At 40.3% G+C, this 26,792-nt stretch overlaps 1 protein-coding gene across 18 annotated transcripts in view; it reads right to left on the reverse strand.

Moving 5' to 3' along the window:
• The window catches only part of CSGALNACT1 (chondroitin sulfate N-acetylgalactosaminyltransferase 1), a 342,341-nt gene that overhangs the window by 21,913 nt on the left and 293,636 nt on the right, over nt 1-26,792 (reverse strand). For all 18 annotated transcript variants that reach the window (XM_047856667.1, XM_047856682.1, XM_047856669.1 and 15 more), the window contains 2 exons: nt 23,704-23,920; nt 8,404-8,505 (listed from right to left, as the gene is read on the reverse strand). In XM_047856667.1, coding sequence (XP_047712623.1) covers nt 8,404-8,505; nt 23,704-23,920 — 319 coding nt within the window. The remainder of the gene's footprint in view (nt 1-8,403; nt 8,506-23,703; nt 23,921-26,792) is intronic.

Consider the following 26,792-nt stretch of genomic DNA (forward strand, 5'->3'; position numbering starts at 1 on the left):
TCAAGGGAAAGAAATTAAAGGCATCCAAATCAGAAAGAAAGGAGTAAAATTATCTCTGTTTGTAGACAACATGATCTTACACATAAAAACACTAACCAAAGGCGTGCCTGGGTGGCTCAGTCAGTTAAACCTCTGACTTCAGCTCGGGTTGTGATCTCATGGTTCATGAGTTCAAGTCCTGTATTGGGCTCTGTGCTGACAGCTTGGAGCCTGGACCCTGCTTTGGATTCTGTGTCTCTCTCACTCTCTGCCCCTCCCGCATCCACTTTCTCTCTCTCTCTCACTCTCTCTCTCTCTCAAAAATAATCAAACATTAAAAAAAAAATCCTAACCACGTCACCAAAAAAACTGTTAGAACTAATGAATTCAGTAATGTTTCACAATACAAAATAACATAAAATCAGTTTGTGTTTTTATATACAATGAAAGAGAAATTAATCACATTTACAATAGCATCAAAAATAATAACATAAAAAGTAGTGAATTACTGACACATGCTACAGTGTGGATGAACCTTGAAAACACCATTGTTAAGAAGCCAGACACAAAAGGTCATATATTATAGGATTCCATTATATGAAATATCCAGAATAAGTAAATCGCTGTTTTTTCAAATGCTTTTTCTGTGTGTACAGAGATGGCCATGCAGTTTAGTGTATTACATTGATTGATTCTTGTATGTTGAGTCAACCCTGCATTATTGGGATAAATTTCACTTAATCATGGTGTATAATCCTTTTTATATGTTGGATACAGTTTGCTAGTATTTTGTGAGGATTTCGGCACCCTATATTTATAAGGGATATTGGTCTGCAGTTTTCTTCTCTTATGATGTCTTTACTTGTTTAAGGTATCATAGACCTCATAGAATGAGTTGGGAAGTGTTCTCCCTTGTAAATTCTGAAAGTCTGTGAAGCATTGGTATTAATTTGTTCTTTAATGACTGGTAGAAATCAGCAGTGAAGACATCTGGGCCTGGCCTTTTCTTTAGGGAAAGTTTTCTGATTCCTATTTAAATCCATTTACATGTTCTAAGTCTAGTCAGATTTTCTTTCTGAAGAAATACTTAATTTTGACAGCATACAAAACATGGTCCTCCATTCCCTCTCCCCTCCTTGGTGTTGTATTAAAATGACATCTTTACGTACTGTGTCTATCTAATACAGGTAGATGATCCTTCTTTATGCAGTTAACTTTTAAATCAGATAGGAGAAAAGAGTTATAAACAAAAAAATACATTTATACAATACTGTATTGTATTTCCCTATGTAGTTACTTTTACTGGAAGTCTTTATTTCTTCACAAGGATTCGAGTTTGTCTAGTGTCCTTTCATTTCAGTCCTAAGGACTCCTTTTCATATTTCTTGTAGGGCAGGTTTGCTAGTGATGAAGTCTCTAGTTCTTGTTTATCTGAGGATGTCTTAATTTCCCCTTCATTTCTGATGAATGGTTCTGCTGAATATAGAATTCTTGGTTGAGTGTTTTTATTCCAGCACTTTGAATATGCCATCCCACTGTCTGGCCTCCATTGTTTCTGACAAGAAATCAGCCATTGCTCTTATTAAGAATTCCTTGGAACCAATTAGTGCTTCACTCTTGCCACTTACAAGATTCTCTCTCTCTTTGTCTTTGTTTTCAACTGTTTGCTTATGATATATTTACTGTGTGTTTCTTTGAATTTTCCTATTTGGAGTTTTTGAGCTTTTTAAATGTATAGATTCATGTTTTTCATTAAATTTGGGAAGTTTGGGACCATTATTTCTCCAAATATTTTTTCTGCCTCTTTATCTCTCTCCTCTCCTCTGGGACTCCCACTATGTCTATTTTGGCATGCTTGATGGTATCTTATAAGTCTTCATTCTTTTTTATTTTTGTTTCTCAAACCTAAGCATATCAATTGACCTATCTTAAAGTCCACAGATTCTTTCTTCTGCCTGTTCAAAACATGCTCAGCACCCCTTAGTGAATTTTTCATTTTAGTTATTGTACTTTATCAATTCCAGAATTTCTATTTGGTTCTTCTTTAGAAGTTCTATTTCTATTTGGTAAGACATAGTTCTAATTGGAATGACTTGGTTCTCATAGTTATCATTAGTTCTTTAAACATGGTTTCTTTTAATTCTTTGAACATATTTAATACAGATGTTTTAAAGTCTTTGTCCAGTAAGTCCAACACCTGGGCTTCTTCAGGGACAATTTCTTTTTTTTTTTTTAATTTTTTTTTTCAACGTTTATTTATTTTTGGGACAGAGAGAGACAGAGCATGAACGGGGGAGGGTCAGAGAGAGAGGGAGACACAGAATCGGAAACAGGCTCCAGGCTCCGAGCCATCAGCCCAGAGCCTGATGCGGGGCTCGAACTCACGGACCGCGAGATCGTGACCTGGCTGAAGTCGGACGCTTAACCGACTGCGCCACCCAGGCGCCCCATTCAGGGACAATTTCTAATAATTGATTTTTTTTTCCTGTGCATGAGCCATACTTTTTGTTTCTTTGCATACCTCATAATTTTTTGTTTAAAACTTAACATTTTAAATAATGTAACCCTGGAAATCAGAATCAACTCCTTTCTCAGGGTTTGTTGCTGTTGTTCTCTGTTGTTGTTACTTGTTTAGTGACTTTCCTGAACTAATTCCGTAAAGTCTGCATTCTTTGTTGTGTGTGACCACTTAGTGGTAAGCCAATGACTAGACAGAGATTTCTTTAAATGCCTAGAACCAATAAGTCTCCAAATATTTGCCAATGGATTTTGTGTACATGTTGGGGCATGCTATCAACATTCAACTAGGTAGTTGACAGCTTATCTTTGCCTTTGTGTGCTTCTTGCACAAAGTCTCAAGGTCCACCAGAGGTGAAAGGTTAGGGCCTGCTCACATCTTTCCTAAGTATGAGCAGAGCCCTAGATGTGTGCATGGCCTTCTAGATCCCCAGGAATATATTTGAGCTTTTCAAAGCCCCAGTGGAGATCTCACTCCTCAGCCTCACCTTTTACGCTTTTTGGTTAATCTGTTGTTTGCCTAAACTCTTATCTACCACACCTCAGGCAGCCACAAAATTACAGACTTCCTATAACTGTGTTTTGGAGGAAAGGCTTTTTTTCCACTGGGAGAGCTCTGAATCAGGTCAAATAAAGACAACCTTGTGAATAGAGACTTCCAGAGAATTCCAGACAGGTCGGATCATGACATTTCTCTGGGAATGATGCTTTAAAGGAGCTCCTGTCCCATTGTGGCCCCTGGTGGCTGCCAGGCTGTGGTTCTTGCTGTGCTTGTGAGTTATTGGATTTCAAGGCTACCAAAGAGCCAAGGAGAAGGTGGGAATAAGGCAAATTAAAGCTGCACAAAATTCAGTCATTTTTCTTGGATAAACATTTTCCAGATTATTGCAAGTTTTTTTTAATTTCTAGAGTTCTTAAAAAGTTGATTCTGACCATTTTTAGCCATTTTCTCATTGCTTTATGAAAAGCATTTGCACAAGTTTTTATTCTACCATTTTTGGTGACATCACCTTTATTTAACTGTTGAATTATATTTCATTTTATAAACAATATCATTTAATTTTTTTTCATAATATATTTTCCTACCATTTTTATTTGAAAAAATTTCAAACCTTCACAAATATAACAATAATATATAAGTATCCACATATCTTTCACCTAGGTTTACCAAGTATTAACATCCTGCCTGCCTTCCTGCCTGCCTACCTGCTTTGAACGATTTGAGGGTTAGTTGCAGATATGGTGACAACTTTACCCTTGAAGAGAAGTATCTCCCAAGAACAAGGCCACTCTCCTTTATAACATTATAACAATATAATAATCACACTCAGGAAATTTAACATTATTACAATAATATACTCTATATGCTATGTTCAAATCCCCCAAAGAACAATTTAGAACACCTAATACAGGCACATCTCCAAAAAGAGCAGAATATGTACCAAGAAGAATCATACTTAGACCCTCTTGCAAATGCCAGGAATGGAATGGCCACAGGCCTGAGATGCTGCCTTAATATGTGAGGTGCTTCCCAGGGTTCAAGACTCCTTATCTTCTTGGGAAGTATTTGCTGTGTTGTTTTTTTTTTTTTATTTTAGCAAATGATATAGTATCTTAAAATTCCTTAGGGAAAAATTAAAGCAAAGCAACAATTCTGCGCAAATTTAAGAAACAAATGAAAAGAAAACACACCAGAATAAAACCTTTCTCCCCAATTTTCTTCTGGGATGTCCTGATAAAAATCACATCCTTGAGGGGATGTGTCAAACAAACCTTTTCAAAGAGGCACGAAATGATGACACACACCATAGTAAGGCAGGTCCCTGACAACACACAGGAAAAAAAAAACCCTCTTTTATGTCACATACTTGCAATGACAGGGCAGTGTCTCATTTCTAGTACTTTGATCTCAGAGATAATACCTCTGAGAGATGCCTTTGTATCCTTATGATTGGACAAAGATGAAGTTGCAATGTAGAAAATGTTAACTCATGCCAGTTTTTTTTTTTAATTTCCTAATACACAGCTCCAAGCAAATGTCTACCTAGGCCAGCAAAGTGTGGGCCATGGGCCACCCAAATCAGCATCACATGTGGGGTTGTTCATTGCCAAGTGTTCATTACCAAGCTTCTTCATCTCAGGCCTACTGACTCAAAACTTCTGAAGCTGGATCTCAGGAATCTGTGTTTTAAAAAGCACCCCAGGTTATTCCCAAAGCACATTTCTATTTGAGAAAAATTAAGCTAGGCTTTAATCTGAGATTAACTGCAACTTAAGATGGAAAACTCTATGGAAAAAGAATCAGATATTGAGAAACTGATTTGTACTGTTATCTATGGAAGTAGCTTTTTAAAAGCTGCTAATATTTTGACTACAACCCTTACAAAGGAGTATGTTATACATCATGACACAGTAGACACACACACACACACACACACACACACACAGTGTTTATAGTTTATAGTGTTTATAGTTTATAGTGTTCTAAAACAATATTTATCCTTACTTCTTGTAATGCACTTTGATATTTTTATCCTATTCTATTGCAATGTTTTAAAAACACTGGACATAACCCACTAAAGCTTTTTCACAACCCTCTAATGAATCACAAATTGCAGTTTCCAAAACACTGATCTACAGCCATCAATGGAAATGTAAAGCTCAACCAAGTAAGCATAAATCTAGAGACAGAGTACAAACATGACATGAGTCAAACTAGATTTTTAAAAGATATTCTAAATATATATATATACATTTAGCTGCATTTAGAACAGTTTAATCACAATGCTGGTATCCTAATGAAGTAAAATATCATTTAGGCTGATTTCAACTCTTATTATTTTCAGTTGACAATTGTGGGTTTCAGAAGGAAATAAACTGGAGTAAAAATTTGGTGCAATGTTAAGCCAGTAGTTAACGGATGAGATTCAGATCCTGGCTCTCCCATGTGGTGGGGATGGCAGCCTGAGGAATGACCTCTCCAAGCCTCAGTTTCTTCTTCTATGAAATGGGGCTAATGACAGCATCTGTGTCATAAGGTTGCTGTGAATATTAAATAATTCATGTAAATAATAATGGTTATTATTATTCAAATATAAGATGCATTTTACCATCTTAAAAGAATGATAAAAATTACATCTAAATAGGGCTTATTATACAAGCTTTCATATAGTTTACTAAGAATACAAATATACTGTGTACCTGGCATTGCCCTTCTCTTGATGAACAAACACTGAATGTTTTCTGACTATGACTCCATGTTAGGTGCCAGAGTTACAAAGAGCCACGTGATATGGTACATATGGTACTACTTACTAAGCAGCTGATAGTCTATAGTTAGGACAAAAGAAAGAAATGTGAATACCCAAATCATATGCCAAGTGCCAAACAGAAGAGATGCTGACAGGGAGTGTAGTCTGAGTTCAGAGAGAGGACTGGTCAGGAAGAGCTCTAGAAGTGGGCACTCAGGGGTGGGGTGGGGATAAAAGGGTAGGGGTCTGAGTGCATAGAAAGGAGGATGGAGAGAATTCCAAGTAGAAGACAATAATGGGAACCAGGACGAAGGGGCGAACCACGCCTCCCAGTTTGGATGGGGACAATAAGTCATCAAGACAAGGTTAGAAATTAAAGCCAGTTTGGGTAGGAGGCTCGGGCAATAGGTGATTAGGGAGAGTGATCTGGAAGGCGGTGTGGTGGTGCTGCCCTGTTAAAGTCAACTCAAGCTGGCCGCGGAGGGTGGGGCATCCTATGGGAGGTTGTTTGATGAAAGCAACACCGGGAGGGGGTAGGACCCGCCACATCAACCTTGCAGATATCCCCAGTTAGCACAATGAGAACATCAACACAGAAAAATAGGGTTCCAATTAATTTCTCTAGAGTTTCCATAGCACGGCTTTAAAGCACTGACGGACTCAGTCTCTAGCACAAAGTTCTCAGTTATGGATGGATTACTCACTTGGAATTTTCCAAAACTTTAAGTAAACCGTCCCTACCACTGAAATGACTCTACTTTTCTTGTTCAGATTCTATTCATTCTTTGCTCACCAAGCAACCTTCTGACCAAGTATTCAGCTTGCCAGGTAATTTGATAGAGAGAAGAACGCCTTAATAATAAGAGTCATTAAGCATTCCAGTCACTAGAAAGGGTATCTCCCATAACAACATCAAAACTGGCCTTCCACTTATCCATCAGATTTATGTCAATTTTGTTATACTAATCAGCAAATGTCCTTTAATGTGCTCAGAAGGTGACAGACCCAGTTTTGACTGCACTTTACAGTCACCTGGATAACTACTTAAAAATACCTTGGACTGGGACAGCTGGCTGCAATTAAGGCCTCTCCTGGGCAGCCCCTGGGGTGGCCCACCGCTTTCTCAAACAATGACTCTCAATCCTGGCTATGTGTTAGAAGCAACTGGGAAACTTGAAAAAAAAAAAAAAAAGATCCATGCCCAGGAATGGATACTTCCAGAGATGTTAAAACCTATCCACTAGGCAGAGGACGTGAATTCTAATAATCCATGCACCTCATTCTGAAGCAGAGATGAAAAGGATACTGAAATACATTGGAGTCGAGAGATTTCTATTTTACTTACATGTCGGATAATCAGTTATTCTACTCTCTTTGATCACCCTTCCACAGGGGCCTAGCTTTTAAGCTGTTACTGGTTTCAAACTCTGAATTCCATACTGCTTTAGAACAGAGGTCAGCAAACTTTTTCTATAAGGGAGTGGAGAGTAAGAGTTTAGGCTTTGCAAGTCATACTGTTTCTGTCACAACTACTCAACTCCGCGGTTATAGTACAAAAACAGACATAAATAATATGTAAACAAAGAAGCATGCCTGCATTGCAATACAACTTTATTTACAGAAACAAGAGATGGACGAAATTTGACCAGTGGACTGCTTTAGAACGTTTGAGTTATTATAATTAGCATTCTGATCTTGTGCCCATTAATACAAAATTAGTAACAAAGTACGAAAATAAATACAAAAAGTGCTCTCAATCTTGTAATCTTATCTGTGGACTATCATCCTCTTCCCATTTACCAGAAACTCAAAACAGGGGCTCTGTTTACATTTAGACCATATGGAGTTCTTCAGACTATTTCTGCTTCTGAGTACTGCTGACCACCCTCCAAGCTTCACTTATGGAGAAACCACCCACCTGATTGCTCAAGTGAGGTCTGCAGTCCTCCACAGCAAACCAGAAGGGAGTGTGGCTGTACCATTCTGGCCTCCTCACTAGTAGAAAATGCCCGAGATATTTATTAAATACTTGTCCATTTATTTGGGTAGGCAAAAAGTCCATCTGGGATGCTTTCATTTATTCTCCCATACAATTGATCAGTGAAGTACAAAAATACAAGCCTAAGTCTAAAGTTTTGTGTTAGATAATTTCTGTTCAGCTGAATAGGCTTAATCAATGATCCTGTCCTAGCCATCACTCCTGACTTCCCCCTAATCTCTCAATATGCATAATGAATGAAAGTCAACAGGGTGAGACCATTTGCTAAGTGGATGAAACTGAAGCACGGATAGCACTCAGCTGGAGCTCGCTACACACATATGGCATCCCTCATTCCCACTCTGTGACATCAAGTTCCCAGATCAGCAATGCTGAGACAACATCCAGTCATGCAGAATCTCCAGGAAGCCTGTGGCCCCATCCTTACAGCTCAGGGAAGTTTATCTCAATTGTCAAAGTTAATGCCCTGCACAGCGGGGACCAGCGTCAGGTGGGGTGGTCTCTCGGGGAAGGAGGGTGCACAGCTGGCAAACATTCAATCCCCCAGTTGACCCACAGTGTTAAGGAAAACAAAACTGAAGCAGAAGTTCAATCCTTGGATGTATGTCTCTGAGCTCAGTTACTATGAGTCCTTATGACAGTTCACATCGTACTTACTTGGAAGTGTTTTCAAGTATTCCTTTGACCTCATTCATTTCTTCCTTCCCAAAGTAAACAACTGTGAGATGAATTCTCCCATCCTGTTGGATGCACATCTCCCTAGAAAACAAAACACATGTATGTCTGGTCCTGTGTTCACAATAACAGGCAAGGTCCAAACAAATACCTGTTTTGTAAAGTGCAAAAGGTTCTCGAAGTAAACTAAGTGAACTACCGAAAGAGCAGAGATGGGTCAGCAAGCCATTTCTGGCTGGCCATCACAATTACCTGTATTGATATGTATCTTACGGAGAAAACAATGAAATTTAAACGTGCAGATCTAGTAAATGAAACTCAGACACAAGAGGCCACAGGTCTGATCTGCCACAGGCTTAGCCCATCGGGGTCACCTAGTGTCATGGAAAGGTCACTGGGGCCTTATTACCCTTCTTTGCCATAAGAAGTCTATGAAGTACAGAAGACATAAACATAGATTCCATTTTACAGATGAGAAAGCTAAAATCCAGAGAAGGTGAGACAAGAATCCTTGTCTATGAGCTTTCCTGCGTGTGCCAAACACAAACAGTCTTCAAGACCGAATGAGCAAAGGTAAAAGATTCTTTCATGTAGGGCTCCAGAAACCTTTCTTCATACCTCAAGGGAATGACCAGGCTGGAGCGCAGCTGCTCTGTGCACCTTCCCTGGGTCGCACCTTCCCGAGCACCCACAATCACCTGCACTACTTCCCTGTCTCTCCTCCCTGTGACCAATTGTCCCAGGTACCTGGCACCTCAGGCTCCAGGGTCCTGACAGCCCTCTTTGGGCCAGGCCTCTGGCTCTGGACTGGTCTAGACCTACTTTCTCTACCAACGCTTATTTATTTGCCTATGTCCTGCTCTCTAAATGGTAACACCTAGCTAATCTGGTAAGATACTCCGCTGAGGGTTTACCGCATATACATTTGTGATATGTGCATAAATTAGGTATGTGTATATGAACATATGTGTGTATATGTGTAAGTACATGTGTGTAAATATGTGTGTACATGTATGTGTACACATATATGTGTGTGCACAGTTTAAATAAGAGTTTTCTGGAAGCAAATTAATGAAAGATTCTACTGGTTGGATATTTTGTGATATTTTGACATTTTGCATGTCCTTCCTTTTTATTCCTTTTGTCTCTATATTCACTACTTTCCTTAACCCCCCAAACAACAGTCCACATAACAGCTTTCTGAAAATCCCTGAGCTCTAACTGCAGAGGCTAATTTATTCAATTTTTTTTTTTTTTTTTTTTATAATGCCATCAAAAAGAAGTGACTGCCTCGCTGGGAGAAATCCAAAGATGTAGGAGATCTGGTTCCTCTGCTCAACATGCTTGGGAAATAAAATGAACTCAAATAAAATAATGACACCTCATGGCACAAATAACAAGGAGACAGTTCAGAAAACACAGCAAATCCTATCAGCTGGAATGGCTGGGACCTGAAGGAGGGTTAGGGTAGAGGAAGAGAAGAGGAAGAAGAGAATCCCAGATGGAAGAAATATCAGGGAAGATGATATTGACCCGAGGCTAGAAGCATGCAGGACTCGTCCTGGTCACAGGCTTGGTTCTGAGAATCTGTTTCTTTCCCGTGAATTAAAGGTAAGAGCTGCCTCTGAAATGCAGTCTGATGGCAGAGCTCTTAGACAGACAAGGAACCAGGAACAGAGGCCCAGCATGTGACAAAGTGCTTCAAACTGAGAGCTCCCTCACAGCCTCAGTCCCTGCAATCTAAACCATACCTACTGACAACAAAATTCTCTTCCATAAAAGATCTCTTTTGCTAACTTGCCAGATAATGCTTTAACTTTCTTTGCCAGGGTAGAATAAAAGAACACACAGAGAGCCAAGCACCAGGAAAAATGTGCTTTCAAAATGCATGTGTAGTTGGAAAAAATTTATCCTAGAATCAGGAGAGGATCACCCGCTGAGCCTGCATAAAAAGCATTCTTGTTTTTCTAGTAACATCTTTGCTGGCATTTAAAAATCTATTCAAAGCACTTCCCTGTTTTCAAGGAATAAAACAGAGATACACTGGCCCTTCACTCTTCTTTCGCCAGCTGAGGCTTCCCAAAAAGGCAAAGCAGAATTGGTTCTGAGGTGCTCCTCCAGGGTTCCATTTCATTTACTCATTTTTCCCTTCCTTCCTTCCTTTAACAAACAATAACCAAACAAGCAACATACTACGTGGCAGATGCTCTACCAGGGGATCTTAAAAAAATGGATAAAACATTTCTGCCCTTGATAAGTTATCTATCTACTGTACATAACTAAAACTACCTAGAACACAATAAACAAATGCTCTACGAGAGAATGAGCACAAGTACTATGGAAACACCATCACCAATCTGTCTGAATGTGTGATTTTTATATTTTTCAAAATAATTCTCACTAGACTCCATCACCTGGGACAATGTGTGTGAGAAAATAGTGTGTATGTGGGTGACTGTGTATGTGGAGATGTCTGTGTTTTGGTGTGATTGTTTATGCCTGGATCCTCCGAGCTAACTTAGGTGCCCCTGAGAACACATCTCTATAATGACCATGGTCAGGTTACAGCAAAGCCATATAAGTGTCAGGGAACCCCAGCTTCCTAAGAACCCTTCAGGGAAGCTCTTCATTTCACATGGATGCTTTCTTTGTATTAGCTCCACAATCCTACTTACAATACAATTGTACACTAGTACAATATAGTGATTAAACAATTCTACACATTCCTCAGTGCCCATCAGGATGACTGTACTCTTAATCCCCTTCACCTATTTCACCCATCCCCCACCCACCTCCTCTGTGGCAACCATCAGCTTGTTCTCTGTATTTAAGAGTCTGAGGTTTGGGGCACCTGGGTGGCTCAGTCGGTTAAGCGTCGGACTTTGGCTCAGGTCATGATCTCACGGTCCGTGAGTTCGAGCCCCGCATCGGGCTCTGTGCTGGCAGCTCAGAGCCTGGAGCCTGCTTCAGATTCTGTGTCTCCCTCTCTCTCTGACCCTCCCCCGTTCATGCTCTGTCTCTCTCTGTCTCAAAAATAAATAAACATTAAAAAAAGAGTCTGAGGTTTTTTTGCTTGTCTCATTTTTCTTTGTTCATTTGTTTTGTTTCTTCCACATATGAGTGAGATCATATGGTATTTGTCTTTCTCTGAGTTATTTCACTTAGCATAATATTCTCTAGCTTCACCCATGTTGTTGCAAATGGCAAGATCTCATTCTTTTTATGGATGAGTAATATTCCATTGTGTACTTATACCACATCTTCTTTATCCATTCATCTATGGATGGATATTTGGCTGCTTCCATAATTTGGCTATTGCAACAATGCTTCAATAAACATAAGAGGCACATATCTTTTTGAATTACTGTTTTCATTACTGTTTTATTTTGGGGGGTAAATACCAGAAGTGGAATTACTGGGTCATATGGCAATTCTATTTTTATTTCTAGATGAACCTCTACATTGTTTTCCAAATGCCTGCTCCAATTTGCATTCCCACAAACAGCCCATGAGGATTCCTTCTTCACACCCTCACCAATACTTGTTATTTCTTGTGTTTTTTTTTTATTTTAGCCCTTCTAGTGGGTATAAGGTGATATCTCATTGTGTTTTTGATTTGCGTTTCTCTGATGTTGAGTGGTGGTGAGCATCTTTTCATGTGTTTGTTGGCCATCTGTATGTCTTCTTTGGAAAAATGTCTATTTCTGGTCCTCTACCCATTTTTTAGTCAGATTATTTGTTGTTGTTGTTGTTTGGTTTTGAGTTGTATAAGTTAATTATATATTTTGGCTATTAACCCGTTATCAAATATGTCATTTGCAAATATCTTCTAGTAAATGAATTCAGTAAAGTAATAGGATACAAAGTTAATATATAGAAATCAGTTACATTTCCATACACTAATAAGGAAGCAGCAGAAAGAGAAATTAACAAAAACAATCCCATTTACAACTCCACCAAAAATAATTAAATACCTAGGAATAAACTTAACCAAGATAGTGAAAAGAATTGTACTCTCAAAACTATAAAATACTGTTGAAATAAACTGAAGATGACACAAACAAATGGAAAGATTTCTATACTCATGGATTGGAAGGACCAATATTCTTAAAACGCCCATACTATCCAAAGCAACTTATATATTTAATGCAATCCCTATCAAAATACCAACAACGTTTTTCACAGAACCAGAATTAATAATACTGAAATGTGTACGGAATCACAAAAGACACTGAATAGCCAAAGCAATGAGAAAGAAGAAAAAGCTAGAGGTATCACAATCCCAGATTTCAAGATATGCTACAAAACTATAATGATCAAAACAGTGTGGTCCTGGCACAAAAATAAGACACACAGATCAATGAAAGAGAATAGAGCCCAGAAACAAACCCATGATTATATGGTCAATTAAGCTTCAATGAAGCAGGAGAGAATATACAATGGTAAAAAGACAGTCTCTTCAACAAATGGTGTTGGGAACACTGGACAGACATGCAAAAGAATGAAACTGGACCACTTTCTTACTCCAAACACAAAAATAAACCCACAATGGATTAAAGGCCTAAATGTGAGACCTAAAACCATGAAACTCCTAGAAGAAAACACAGGCAGTAATTTCTTTGACATTGGCCACAGAAACATTTTTCTAGACATGTCTCCTCAGGCAAGGGAAACAAAAGCAAAAGACTACACCAAAATAAAAAGCTTTTGCTCAGGGAAGGAAACCAACAACAAAACAAAAAGGCAACCCACAAAGACCTTGTCTTTTGAAGACATTTTTTTCCTGGAAAACAACAGTTCCTTCTCCCAGGGGATATTGTACCACAGAGTACAGGGACTAATTAAGATATATTTGCAGTCAGAAAACACATATCCTAGTCACTTACACACCTATATTTTTATTTCCCAAGAGGCTAAAAGCACATCACAGTCTTTGAGTTCTGTTACTAATCTGAACGAGGTAGAAAGAGGTAGTTGACCTTTGCTTACACTCTCAGTACATAGGTAAAGAAAGGAGTTCCAATGACCTGCCCAAGCTCTGGAGGCAGCCAGGCATAAAATCCAGGTTTCTTAAGGACCAGCCTGATATTTGTATACCTAAGGTTACCCTAGCAGGATGAAGGATGTACCTATGAAATCTCACAGCTTTGGTCTTAATCAGTCTAGGACTCTACCACAAAGCTCAGTGAGTTTGTGTGGCCAGGAGGAGCATGGAGGAACCCTCAACAAAACTCCAAATGTAAATTGGCCATGGGGAAGGACTGTTCAACTTGCATTCCTGATGGGAGTAGTCAGGTATGACTGGGCAGTCTGGTGGACTGGGGGACAGGGTAACCCAAGGCCTATGTGGACGAAGTGCTGTACTCTTAGGGAGAGAATTCATCCCAAAGGGGTTCTCAACTTCAGCACCACTGACATTTTGAACCATATAATTCCCTACTGTGGAAGGAGTTTCCTGTGCATTTCAGGATGCCCAGCAGCATCCCTGGCCTCTACTCACCAGATGTCAGTAACACCCCCAAACCCCCACCTCAGCTGTGACAACCAAAAATGTCTCCAGACTTTACCCAACGTGCCACAGTAGAAGGTGCAAAATAGCTCCCCTGGTCAGAACCACAATTTTAAGGAAGAATCAGGTTCAGTAAAACACTTGAGTCATCAGAGGTATGTGATTGTGAAACAATGTGCATCCCCAGTGTTTTCCCTGCTCTTCAGCTGGCTCCTGTGGACTCATGGGTGAGTCCTAGAAAGATATGGGGCTTCAGGAAACACTGAAAGGCTCTCTTTACAGAAAACAAGATTATGAGGGGGTGTCAGGAACTCAAGCCAGGACTTTTGGGGAATAAACATGGCAGTGTTGGCACAGTGATGGCTGCACCAGCAGCTTCCGTGGCATTAGTGAGTGCCAACAACTCTGTTGTCAGAGCAGTGAGTTTGCTTCATGCAGCTGATGCCTGGGCAGTCAGTGGAAGCTGAACTTATATTTGAGGATATGTGAAACATCCCTGAGGGATTACTAGAAAGACTGGGAGTGCATAAGAGGTTGGACATCTTGCCACAGAAGATGAAAGAGAGAGACAGAGGAAGACTATGTTTTCATATAATTAGGGGTACTTGTTTTTATACCTCAGATTAAGTGGCTAGTGGAAACATGGACTCAAAAAGATTTACTGAGTAACTTTGTTGTGCAATGCATTATTCTCATTGGAATAAGATTTTTTTTAAATAATCATTAATGGTGCCTGTAGGGGGACCAACCACCCAGGTTTGCCTGGGATTCTCCAGGTTTTAGCACTGAAAGTCAATATACCAGGAAACTCCTTAGTCCCAAGCAAACTGGTACAACTGGTCACCCTACTTGCCTCAGGGATCTGACAGCATATTGGAAAGAATGAACAGCTGAAGAGTATAAGGCAGGATGGACTCTCTGCAGCAACACTTTGGAGGTCTAACGAGTCAAGGGGCTGAGAAGAGTATGATTAATTCCTATTGAGTGATGGAGAAGGGGTATCATGGAAGAGGAGTATTCAAGCTGAGCCTTGACAGGTAAGAGGCTCCACACAGGTAGAGAGGAGCAGAGAAAGGGTTTCATTGGCTAAGAAGGCATAGATGCAAGGAAACTATGTCACTATTCTTTTCTAAGTCAATTTTCTACTCAAATATATCAGGTATGAGAAGAAAATCTATTATTTAGCTTTAATTATATCCCATGCAAATGAGATAATACATAATGGCCCATTAGACTCCAAATGCTGCCTAAGGTCTGCACTGACAACAAGAGAAAACTGCTTAGCCAAAAGGCATTAGAAAAGAAGACCACATTCTATCCTGAAGAGGGAAAAAGTATGTGATGGGGGCCTTCCAAAATCTGGCTATAAAAAATAATATTCATCTTTGGTTTGGTGGGTCTTTTCCATCCCCTCACCTCGAGCTAAATTACTATACAGTTCCTGGATTTCATTATTTCAGTAGTCTGATCAGTGTCACGAAATGAGACTGATTTTGACTTTCAACCAACCAACTGGGTGCCCATTTCAGGATAGCAAATGAAATCATTTCCAGCTGATCATTTTCTAGTCTTGGGTAGATGTTTTCACATAATCTGTGGCTCACATGAAATAAGAAAGAACCTCTATTAGGTCCCCAAATAGACACTTTTCTTCAAGTAAGGTGAATGATGTAGATTACTTCTTCTCAAACATACAAACCCTAAAACCTTCCTGGGTGCAACACTGGTGTGTGAATAGAGAAAGGGCCCACGGGAGACGTAGAGGGGCATGAGTGGGAGGGAGGATGATACCGTGGAAACTACATTAGTTTCCTATATTCCTATATTTGATGATGACTTGAAGCCTTTCTGTTACACTCTAAAGTCTACCAGCTTAGCCCTACCCTCAAGGCTCATTTCACTCTCAGAGAGTCTCTAGACATTGTTTTTTAAAAATCCAGAAATCTCCAGGACCTCTTCAATGATTCTAGCAGAAAAGGGATTTAAAAATCATTAAAGAAAATTTAAGTAAAAGATTTCCCTGATATTGCCTTAAAATATAAATGCCTAGAGAGGGATGAGAGAAGAGTAAGAAAGAAAGAACATAAAATAAAAATAACTACTAAAGTCTGAGGAGAATCATAGCAACACGAAAAAGTGTTCTCAGACCAGCTGGAAGTAGTCAAAATAAAAATCAAGCAAACTTGAAATGAACTGGGAAAGATTTTTAAAAATCATAAAAAAATCATTTGAATAAAAATCTATTTTTTTCTGGGACAGGCTCAGAAATAAGGATGCAAAGACAATCTAAAGCTTTGTTATTATGAGTTTCTTCCTGCTATCACTAACTACACCATGAAATAACTGATGAGCTTAAACCCAATAACCCAGAAGCCAAGGGAAACTAAACAGCCAAAAAGCAAATACAAGGATAATTTCAAAGGGACATCAGGTGATTAAAGAAAAAGAAGAAGAGTACGAGGAGGACAAGGAAGTGGATGGAGGAGGAGGAGGAAGAGGAGGAGGCATCAGGTTTTAAGTTAACATGCTGTTGGTCAAAGGGAAACAGATACAAACAGGGGCTAAATGTGAAGCAAGGTTCCTGGGTACGCTCTCTCTATTCTTGGCCACAGGTAAAGGAATCCTGATGATGAAGTCCCCCAGACCCCAGGTGAGGCATGCGGGGCATTCCTGGGAGGGAAACAGCATGTGGAAACCGTGAGGTTCCCCCATGGGCCAGGACTAGGTCGATAGCAAGGGAGAACAAGCCTGCCAGGGTAAAAAGGCATCGCATCTCCATGAACAACAGTGGAGTCACTGAGCACACCAGTCACAAAGCAGCAGCCAGCAGCCAGATTGGGGGGTTGTTGTTCCTGTGAACTGCACTCCTATTCAGGGAGATGACAATATTGAAGCTCTGGCTTCATAATTTCTTGTAAATCCTAGGAATATCACTCATTTAATGCTTACTGCCTCTTAAATAAAGACCATTAAGATCTAGTGCTAGGAAGAAGCTTTTCTCCCCCAACAAATAACACCCTTCTCTCCAATAACTACTGAGGGCTGAAGTTAAACTAGCCTTAGTTTTCCCCTCTTCCCTTTGTCTGCCAGCAACTTTGGAGCTGACATTTTTGACAATCTGCAGTCTGCCTTTAGTCCCAGCTTCCAGGTACATTCTACATTTTTAATGAGTCTTTCTCCACTGACCTTTATAAAAATGGTTTTATTGAATTTTTAGTTTTTGTAAATACAAATAATTTTTAGGGTTAGTTGAGATGATTAAAATAATGAGACTAGGGGTGCCTGGGTGGCTCAGTTGGTTAAGCATCCGACTTGGGCTCAGGTCATGAATCTGCAGTTTGTGGGTTCAAGCCCCACATCGGGCTTTGTGCTGACAGCTCAGAGCCTGGAGTCTGCTTCAGATCTGTGTCTCCCTCTCTCTCTCTCTCTCTGTACCTCCCCTGCTCACCCTCTGTCTCTCTCTCTCAAAAGTAAATAAACATTAAATTTTTTTTTAAATAAATAAAATAAAATAATGAGAGTAAATATCTTAGTCCATATACTCTATGTATCCAGGAATCAATTTTGTCCCCAGGACCCATACCCAACACAGGTCTGGAGCATGAAAACTTGGCCTTTGTTCCTTGTAGATTCTACCCCATGCCTGGTCATCACCCCAAGTGATCTGATTCCTCAGACCCAGTCTTCCCTACGGGCCACTCTCTCTGGGGAATTCCAGGTTCTACATCTCTTTCTTCTGTCCAAGAAGGCATATTTGTTATAATTCTTAGCCATTTAGGTCTTTTCTAGGTAAGTAATTAGCAAAACAATGCTGAAGTGAAAAACAAAACAAAGCCCTAAATCTATGTGTCATAAGGAGTGTCAGGGCTGCAAGGGGATCCATCTGGACCAGTACTTAGATTTTACAGAAGATACAAAAGCCCAGATATATGAAGCAACTTGTAAAAGATTCCTCATTCAAATGGATCAGAACAAAGGGCATTTACATTTTAAAGGACATGCAGGGGAAGGATAATGTTTTAAATAAATTAATCTCATATAGTGATCACTGCAAACCAGGTACCAAAAATAGTGGCAAATATCAAGTATTGCTACCAATAAATGACTAATGAACATGACATAATCTTCAAAGACGACAGTGGAAGAAACAGAAGATTCTATTCTCCCCTCATGTGGCTTCCAGTCCTAGACACTTCCTCCAGAAGAGCTAGGGAAGCAGCCAGGGCAGTGATAAAGTGGCTCCAAGGAATGGCTGGTCTGGGGAGAGACAGGGGGCCCCAACTCCCACTTCAGGATCTCGGTGAAGGAAGAGCCAAAGCAGAATATGTGGTCTCTCCACATTGTGTGGAAAGTAGAGAAGGACGGTAAGGCTGTTCTCATTACACTTTGTGAACTAACACCTGTAAAAAAGGTGGAGTGGGCAGGAGCAAAAGAATAAAGATGACCAAGGGTACCTGGGTGGCTCAGTCGGTTAAGCGTCCAACTCTTAATTTAGGCTCAGGTCATGATCTCACGTTCGTGGCATCAAGCAGTGTGTCAGGCTCTGCACTGACAGGGTGGACTCTGCTTGGGATTCTCTCCCTCTCTCTCTGCCCCTCCCCTGCTTGTGTGTGTGTGTGCTCTCTCTCTCAAAATAAATACTTAAAAAAAAAAAGGTGACCACAGTTAGTGCAGATCCTTCTTAAAAGCAGAAAGAGGAGAAAGGATGGGAGATGCTGACAGATGAAGCATCTTACATGTACCCCCACAACACAGACACACACACACACACACACACACACACACACAGAGCCAATCATTAAACAAAAGGCCAAAACCTTATCTTCTTTCCTCTTTTTGATTTGTGGGAGTGGAAAGAGCTGCTGAAGACAATAGGTGAAGGTAAGAAAAGTAAGCAAAGAGAGCGGATTCTCTCTGATGTTCCAGGCCTTAGCCCTCCACTGAGGGCCTGTTCTGAGAGCCAAATCATCTTCCACTCTAGTACAAAGACCTATCCACCACTAGACAGAGTGAGCCTAGCACAGCTCACATCCATCCCAGGGCACAGAAGAGCCACAGGAATTGGGAATCTTCAACAAAAGCTGTACAAAGCCTCCACTGAGTTCTTTCTCTCCTTCCCGTGTTCTTGGGAGACTGTAAATACAGCAAATAAAACAAATACACTACCCTCAGAACATAGCCAGGAGTGGGATACAAACAGTTCTCCATCAAGTTGGGGAGGTAGGCAAGGAGAACCCATCCACACAAAGTCAGAGCAAATGGCCTGTGTGGCCATCTGCATGCCATGCAGAAGGAGGCTGAAGAGACACCTCACAGCAACCGTGCTTCAGGAACAGTAACACAATTTAAGGAAGAAAGAAAAAGATATTAATAAGAAAGCAATAGCATTAAAAAAAAAACCTAGTCTAGAAGAAAATACAATTCAAACAGAAGAAAACGTCTTACAAATGTTTCACACTTCCTTAATAATGTGAATTCAATAAAAAATTCAAAGAAGCAATGATAAAAACAACAGATTAAAAGGCACATTCTGTGCTGAGAAAGTGAGTTGAGAGCCCGAACAGACAAAAGTGATAAACTAAAAATAGCAAGGTACAAAATAGAGACATCTGAAAACCAAATTACTCACCTAAAAGAAAAGGCTGTGTAAAAGCAGATAATAGACGAAGGATTACAAAACAGAGAGAAGCTGATAAATGGGGGAGGTCTGTGAAATACGCAACTGTGTCTGTAAAGCAGAGACACCAACAAGCCGAGCAGGAGAGGTATTCACAATTAAAACACCAAAAAATTTTCCTGACATGGAAGAATCCACAAAACAAAAAAGAAAACTCGATTAAGCACAGGAAAATCTCAGAGAAAACAACAGACACTGAGAGAAGACCTGTCCTGATTAAGCTATTAGGATTCAAGACTAAAGAAGGAATTCTTCAGGCAAAAATTTTCGGGAGAGACCAAAAAAGTCGTCCTGACGCTTCTCCACAGTATCATTGGATGCCAGAGGAATGTCTACAACGTCCTGAGGAAAGAGTGTCCTGAGGATTTTAAGTCCAGCCAAGTGATCCTTAAACTAAAATGACCATAAGCAGACTCTACTCTCAAGCACTTACAACCCTTCTTCTTTTTTATAATTTTTTTAATGTTTATTTAGTTTTGAGAGACAGAACAAGAGCAAGGGGGGTGCAGAAAGAGAAGGAGACACAGAATCTGAAGGAAGCTCCAGGTTCTGAGCTGACAGCACAAAGCCCAACATGGGGCTCGAACTCACGGACCACAAGACCATGACCTGAGCCAAAGTCAGACACCAAACCAGCTGAGCCACCCAGGGGCCTTAATTTACAATGCTTCTAGGAAACCTTTCTTGCCTGTGCACCATAGCCAACCATGACCTCAGGACTGCAGCCGCTCCTGCCAGGGCTGCTGGCAAGGACACAAAACCCACCCAAATACCAGCTCTGTGGGTACAAAACAGAACATAAAGGCTGCAAACCCCGATGAGGTAAAAACAATAAATGGGATGTAGGAGAGGGAGAAAGTATAACTGCTGATTTCCTCTTGTTATTGTAATTTTTCAGTCAATCTGTTCTAAAGTTAAAAATATGCAGCAAAAAAATACATAGTAATTCCAATATTTTCTGTTTTGTGAAACCTTTTTTTAAAAAATTTTTTACAGAGATCTCTTCAGAACTAATTACCTCTTACAGCAGAAAAACATTTTCTTTTTGTTTTTTTTTTTTAAGTTTATTTATTTGACAGAGACCAGGACAGCATGGGGGAGGGGCAGAGAGCGAGGGAGAGAGAGAATTCAAATGAGAAACATTTTCTTAAAGACCAGAAATTTCTTCAGTTATACTTCAGATTTGTTTCTATAAATTAATTCAGGTAAAATTGTAATTATTTAATTACAAGCAGAATATATAGTATATCTCATGTTATATTAAATTATTTCTAGTTAGCAAGTTATTCTTCTATGTGCATATATTCAAAGAAAAGTACCTATAATGGAGTTTAATTAATGTTAAGAATGATTAATTGGGGGAGGGAAGGCCGGGAGTTTTTAAATAATTCATTCCTTGTGTTCTGTATTGTTTAAATATCTTATAATAGCTATATATCACTTTTGTAAACTAAAAATCCATGTTTAAATTATAAGAGCCAAAAATAAAATCTTTCGTTGAATTTTTAAACAAAACATAAAACATATGGTAACTACATAAAAATTTACAAACCAGAATTCAAAAGAAGGAAACAAAAGTCACTCATGATGCCATCCTCAGGGCCAACCAGAGTTAGTATCTTCTAATCTTGGGATGGAAGGGATTTCATAAAGACAAAATCAAATATTTAATAAATAGACCCTTGTATTTTCTCCAATACTCTTATATTTATATTAATTCTATTTAAATATTTAATTGAGCGGTGTTTACTTTGAGTTCTGGTATGCAATAAGAATTAAATTTTTTCTGCTATGATTAGTTGTCCTAAGGCCATACACTGAACAATCCATTCTCTGCTGGCTGCTTTGAAATCCACCTCTACTAGTTAGTTCTGACACAGAATTAAATACTCTCAGGATTGAGTACCCTTTCTCATCTCATTTTTTCAGAGACCCAACACACTCAGAAACCCCTAGAGTTTCTGAGTGTCCTCTGTCCTGGGAAGGCTTTCTTATGGCCCACTGCCCCTGGTCTCCATTTCTCCTGGAGCTCCTAGCTCCCTTCAAGTGGATGCTAGTCCACCTGAATGCAGGTACCATCTCTGGAGCTCATCTCTTTACCCCTATATCTGATCAAGTGTCTGGCACACACAGGCCTTCCAAATATCCTACCCAAATAGCAAGCCTTCCCACCCACCCTCTCCTGCCTATGTACCACATTTTAAAACATTAACTAGATGTTTTAACTAGAAATGTAACATTAACATTACATTTCATTTCATCATCTCAATGTTGGAGACTGGTAAACTAGTCATTTTACCTTTTTCAACAATATTTCCCTTCTAGTTTTATTCCTATTATTAAATATTTGCAATCCGGTCATATATAACCAAGAGAATCCTGCTACTCCAGGCCCCAGAGTCCCACGCAGAGGACTGAGCAGACACTCCTTTAGCACAAGCTCTACCTTGCCAAGCCCAGCACGCACAGTGACTGGCCTTCATGACTGGATGACACAGATTTCAGAGCTCATAATCTGGCAAGCTCTAGGCAGCTTCCTAGCCAAAGAAACTCACTGTCAACTAGCGCTAGAAATGGGCACACCAGCTGCTGGGAGCAATGATTTGACTTAATGCTCAGTGCCAACCACAGGTTCAGTCCTTCTCAGGAAATCATGCTTAATCAACCAGCAGCACTCTGACATCCTAAAGAGAATGCAGGGAACGCAGAAACACTGAAGGAAGGCTGCGAGTAGCCAAAGCTCCATAGACACTTTACTACTGGAGTCAGAGGACACTGCCAACACTCAAGTGATGGTCGCAGAGGGGACCTACAAATCAGGAACAGTTGAAAAGATCAGCCCACCCTACTCCGCATGGTGTCACAACTGAAGGCACAACTCCCGAACCTGGAGAAGAAAAGACAACAGACATTCTGATAGCTGTCTTTAAAGATCTAAAACTATGATGTATAAGAGGAAATGGATTAGTTCAGTCATTTCCTCAGAGGCTAGAACTAGACCCACAGAGTATAAATCACAGGGAGGTGGACTACAGGTCCAAATAATAGCCAGCTTTATATCTGAAGCTGGTCAACAACAGAGCAGCCTGCCTGGTGAAGGAGGCAGTTACATGGCACAGAGAACATGTGTCAGGGATGACCAGGTGATTTACAAAAGCCTCGTCTAAAACTGTTGAATTCTGACCCTAAAATTTATTTAGAGAAGGGCTGGTCTTCAAATGTAAAACTTTAAAAAGACTTCATTCATTATCTAGAATTTTGAGAAGTATCAACCACACCCTTCCACTGAGCATTACCAGCTTTTAATAATGTGAATTTAATGATAAAAGATTAAAAATAAATTTTGATCTTCCAAGATTATAATTAGACACATATTAACACATATAATCTTTAAAATAAGCTGGCTAAGTGAGCTAATTAATCCTGACCAATGTAGGAAATGTTAGTCGTAACAGCTTACAAGAGCCAACACTGCACAATAGAGAATTTGAAGACACATATGTAAAAACTACATTACTGCATCTGAAAATAAAATCGCACTTCGTCTTCTTGAGTAGCTACAAAAATGAACGCTTGGAAACTTCTTGGCATAATTCTAAATTTAATCTCTGAGGAGATGTAGGTTAGAATAAAAAATGGATTCCGATTCAACCCATGGCAGCCGCTGCAGGAGCAGGACAACTAAGGCTTCCTGCAGCTGGAGGCGCACATCCTCTATCCAAGTCCACGGGCCATGGGGATGATGGCTTTCCAGAGTCTGGGAGAGGCCTCACTCATGCCCCTGGCTGTCCCCAAACCTGAGCCCAAACTCAAGGTAGGCCTGAACACAGCAGGCAGTGAGCCATCTTTGCAGATCCTGATGAAAAGCCACCCTTCCGAATTTTCATTTCTTAAAGTAAATGCTTGTCTGGCAGTTTTCTGGTTGCTTTAGGGAAAGGCGAATACAAATGATAAACTTTATATGAAGAAAACAGTTGAACAAGAAGAGAAAGGGGCCTTTGTATTGGGCAGAGGAAATGCAGGAAACACCGGGAAATGATATCAGCATTTAACACACACCACAGTGAGGAAGGGAGGCATGTACCAACAAACAAACCTGAAATTCTGCATGAACTGCCGGAACTTGTCCGCCCTCTTTGCCAGTGGCACGATAACGTTGATGAGTGTGTTGGCCATGTTGAGCTTTTCTTGTTTTACTTTCATGATAGGGCCAAATGGTCGAAACAACACAAGTCGTCTGAATTCGTGCTTCTGCTCCCCTTTGAAGGTGAGCTCATACAGAGTGCCTTTATCCCTTTCGGTGCGGTAGATCCCTGTCAACAGAAATACAAGGATAGTTTCAAAAATTAACCTTGGCTGCTGAGTGTTTTTTATAGCTGAGATCTAGCACAAAATGCACCTTTGAAAACATTAAATTAAGATGAAATCTCTACATATAATAACTATTAGAAAACCCCAAATGCTCCCGTGTTAAAAAATCCCCCCCAAAATCAAAATACCATCAATTTAAAAATCACATTTCTGAAGAGCTTCATAAACATGGAAAAAAGTTTGTAATGTCAGATACAAAACTGTATTTATATTAGAGGCATTCAAAAAAGGACTGTAAGGAAATATGCCAAAATAGGATTGGCTGTGATGTGGAATGGCGTGGTTTTTTTTTTCTTTTCTGCTATTATCCACACTTTCAGCAAGATGATTAGATAAATATTATAATTATTCTACCTTAATTTTAAAAGAATGTTAAAATTATCTCTTAGATATTATAGCCATTTCAGATGAACTGACCATAGCAATTTTGGGGGTACTTTAGAGTGGCGCTGTGCAAGTTTCTGGAAGCATTAAAGCACACAACACATAAAATACCCAACACAATGGCAGGCACACATCTTATTTAATTTCATATTGTCCTTCCTAACTCTGAGGAGCAGCACAGCTCAGTGCTCCAGAGCCAGACTACTTGGGAGATCTATTTACACCCTGCCCCCAAATGAGCTCTACACCATGTCACTTGTACTAAAACACCACGGTCTTATTTGTCAGGTTGAAGTTGTGACCTGTCAACTCTCAGGATGAACCTCCTAAAGGCCTGATCCAACAGAATTTTTCTATCAAATAAGCAAATGATTCCCTGCTGCCTAGGTCCCATTGCCTGCCCGACATCACTGGTATTGTGTATGTTTTTCCTATAGTCAGAAGAAACTCTTGCAAAAATCCAGCCAATCACCAGATAAGCTCCCTTATCTTTCACCTCTGACTTGCCATGTTTTCTATTCCATCTTTCTTCCCTCCTCTTAATCCCCACATTAGCTAGAATGCACCTTCCAGTCTTGGGAGAAGCTACAAAAGTATATCTCAGGGAAATACCCGCCTGCGGGGAGTCATAGCTCTCGACACCTCTGATAAAGCACCCCTCCCTTCTTCCTCACTCCCTCTTCTCTTGTGGGCATAACAGGACTTCTCCACAAACACTGCCGGGTTCTCTTCCCCACTCTCTGCAGAATAGGAGCTTTTCCTTTTACAGCCCTTTTCCTGTTTACAGCCTCTTTGATCCTGTTCAAAGTCTGGATCTCCTTCAGGTGCCACAGAGAGGTGGAGTTTGGTACTGCGGATTTTCAAGGTAGTCTCATTTCTCACAGCTGTCCCAAGGGCCTGCCTCAAGATTCCAAATGTGCAACCTGCTGGCAGCCAGTCCGGATGACTTAAGGACCAGAGCAGAGTTACAAGGACTGACTTCTCTTCGGAAGACTCCATCGCTTCCTTGGGTAACAGGGCATACTGCTCAATGGCTTTGAGAATCAGGGCAGCTGAGAGAGGTTTTGCTGAGCTCATGCTGGAACAGAATCCAGAGTCCCTGCAGGGGTCATTCATGGAAGAAAGAAGAAGGTTCATTTCCTGGGAAGCTCAAAGGACTTCTCTGAAAATGTGAAGTGGTTCCCTTCAAAGTCTGTTAATTCTTTCAGGCAATTAGTGCTTGTGGAGGAAACAGCCTCTTCCCCACCTCTAACTGTTGTCTACAGCAGCTGGGGAAACCACCAAATTCCAGGGCAAAAATAAGGCTGGGCGAGTCAGCAAGGAGTTTGCATTTGCTAACGGAGTGTGTCTGCACAGCTGAAACAGGCCTGCCAGGGGTCGCTGGCTGTGCCTTGTCAAACTTCTGTTATTGGGGTCAGCAAGCATACCTTCTTCACACAGCAAGAAACCTGCAAAAGGCTGCTGACAGTTTAACATGCAGATAAAAACGTATGTGAGCCAAAGATTGTTTTTTAACTGAGTCACTTTCTTTCTCAGCATTAGATAGGGATAAGAATCATAAAACATCTGAACCCACATATTTGAGAATACAGGTAGAAACATACACAAACCCATCTGAGAAGATGGACATCTACTTACAAAGAACCCAGAGAATGTAATAGTTCTTATCATAATGATTCTCAAGCACATAAGAGGAGCTGCCTTTCGCAGAGCATGTATCATCAGCCTGGTGCGACAGGGTGGCAGCTTTGTTAAAATGGTTTCCAGGCCTGGCACTCCTCACTGGGAAGGCCAGAGCAGCCAGGCTAATCTTGCTCACCACAATGTTAGCTGCTTCTTCATCGTCTTCTACATCCCATGACTCGAAACAGTTATTACATCAACTTTGTAGCATATTTCCCCATACTTTGCCTAATTAAATTAATGATGTCTTATAAATCTGATTCAGATCTCTTAATTCCCTCTATTTTAAATAAGTTATTTAAAACTCTCTTGCAACCTGTGTCCACTAAAACCCACACCTAGCCACCCACCCACAACACCCGCAGGCACATCCTCCCACGCCTGCACACAGGCCCCCTCAGTCTGATTGTAACACAAAGGACCGCTCCTTCATGGATCCCTGTGCCTCCTGGAAATCTTCAGTGGTGGAAACACAAAGGGGCTGAGAGAAAAGGGGACAGAAGCCTTCTGAGACAGAAATGATTTTTCAGCCAGTGAGGTGGCATGCACACCAGCAAATGCAAAGCAAAGCAGCTTTGCATAGGATTGCATCATTTTTATGCATTATGTTAATTAGAGATCAAAATAAGAACTTCGCAGCGAGCTTAGATTTTGGTTTAGATACCCTAACTGGCACCCTCTTTCCCCTTCTTTCTCTCCATAGATGCTAAGTTTACTTTCAGTTTGGTGTTTCTGTTTCCTGAGCAA

The sequence above is a fragment of the Prionailurus viverrinus genome, chromosome B1 (genome assembly GCF_022837055.1).
Source record: "Prionailurus viverrinus isolate Anna chromosome B1, UM_Priviv_1.0, whole genome shotgun sequence".
In the NCBI taxonomy this organism is placed as follows: Eukaryota; Metazoa; Chordata; class Mammalia; order Carnivora; family Felidae; genus Prionailurus; species Prionailurus viverrinus.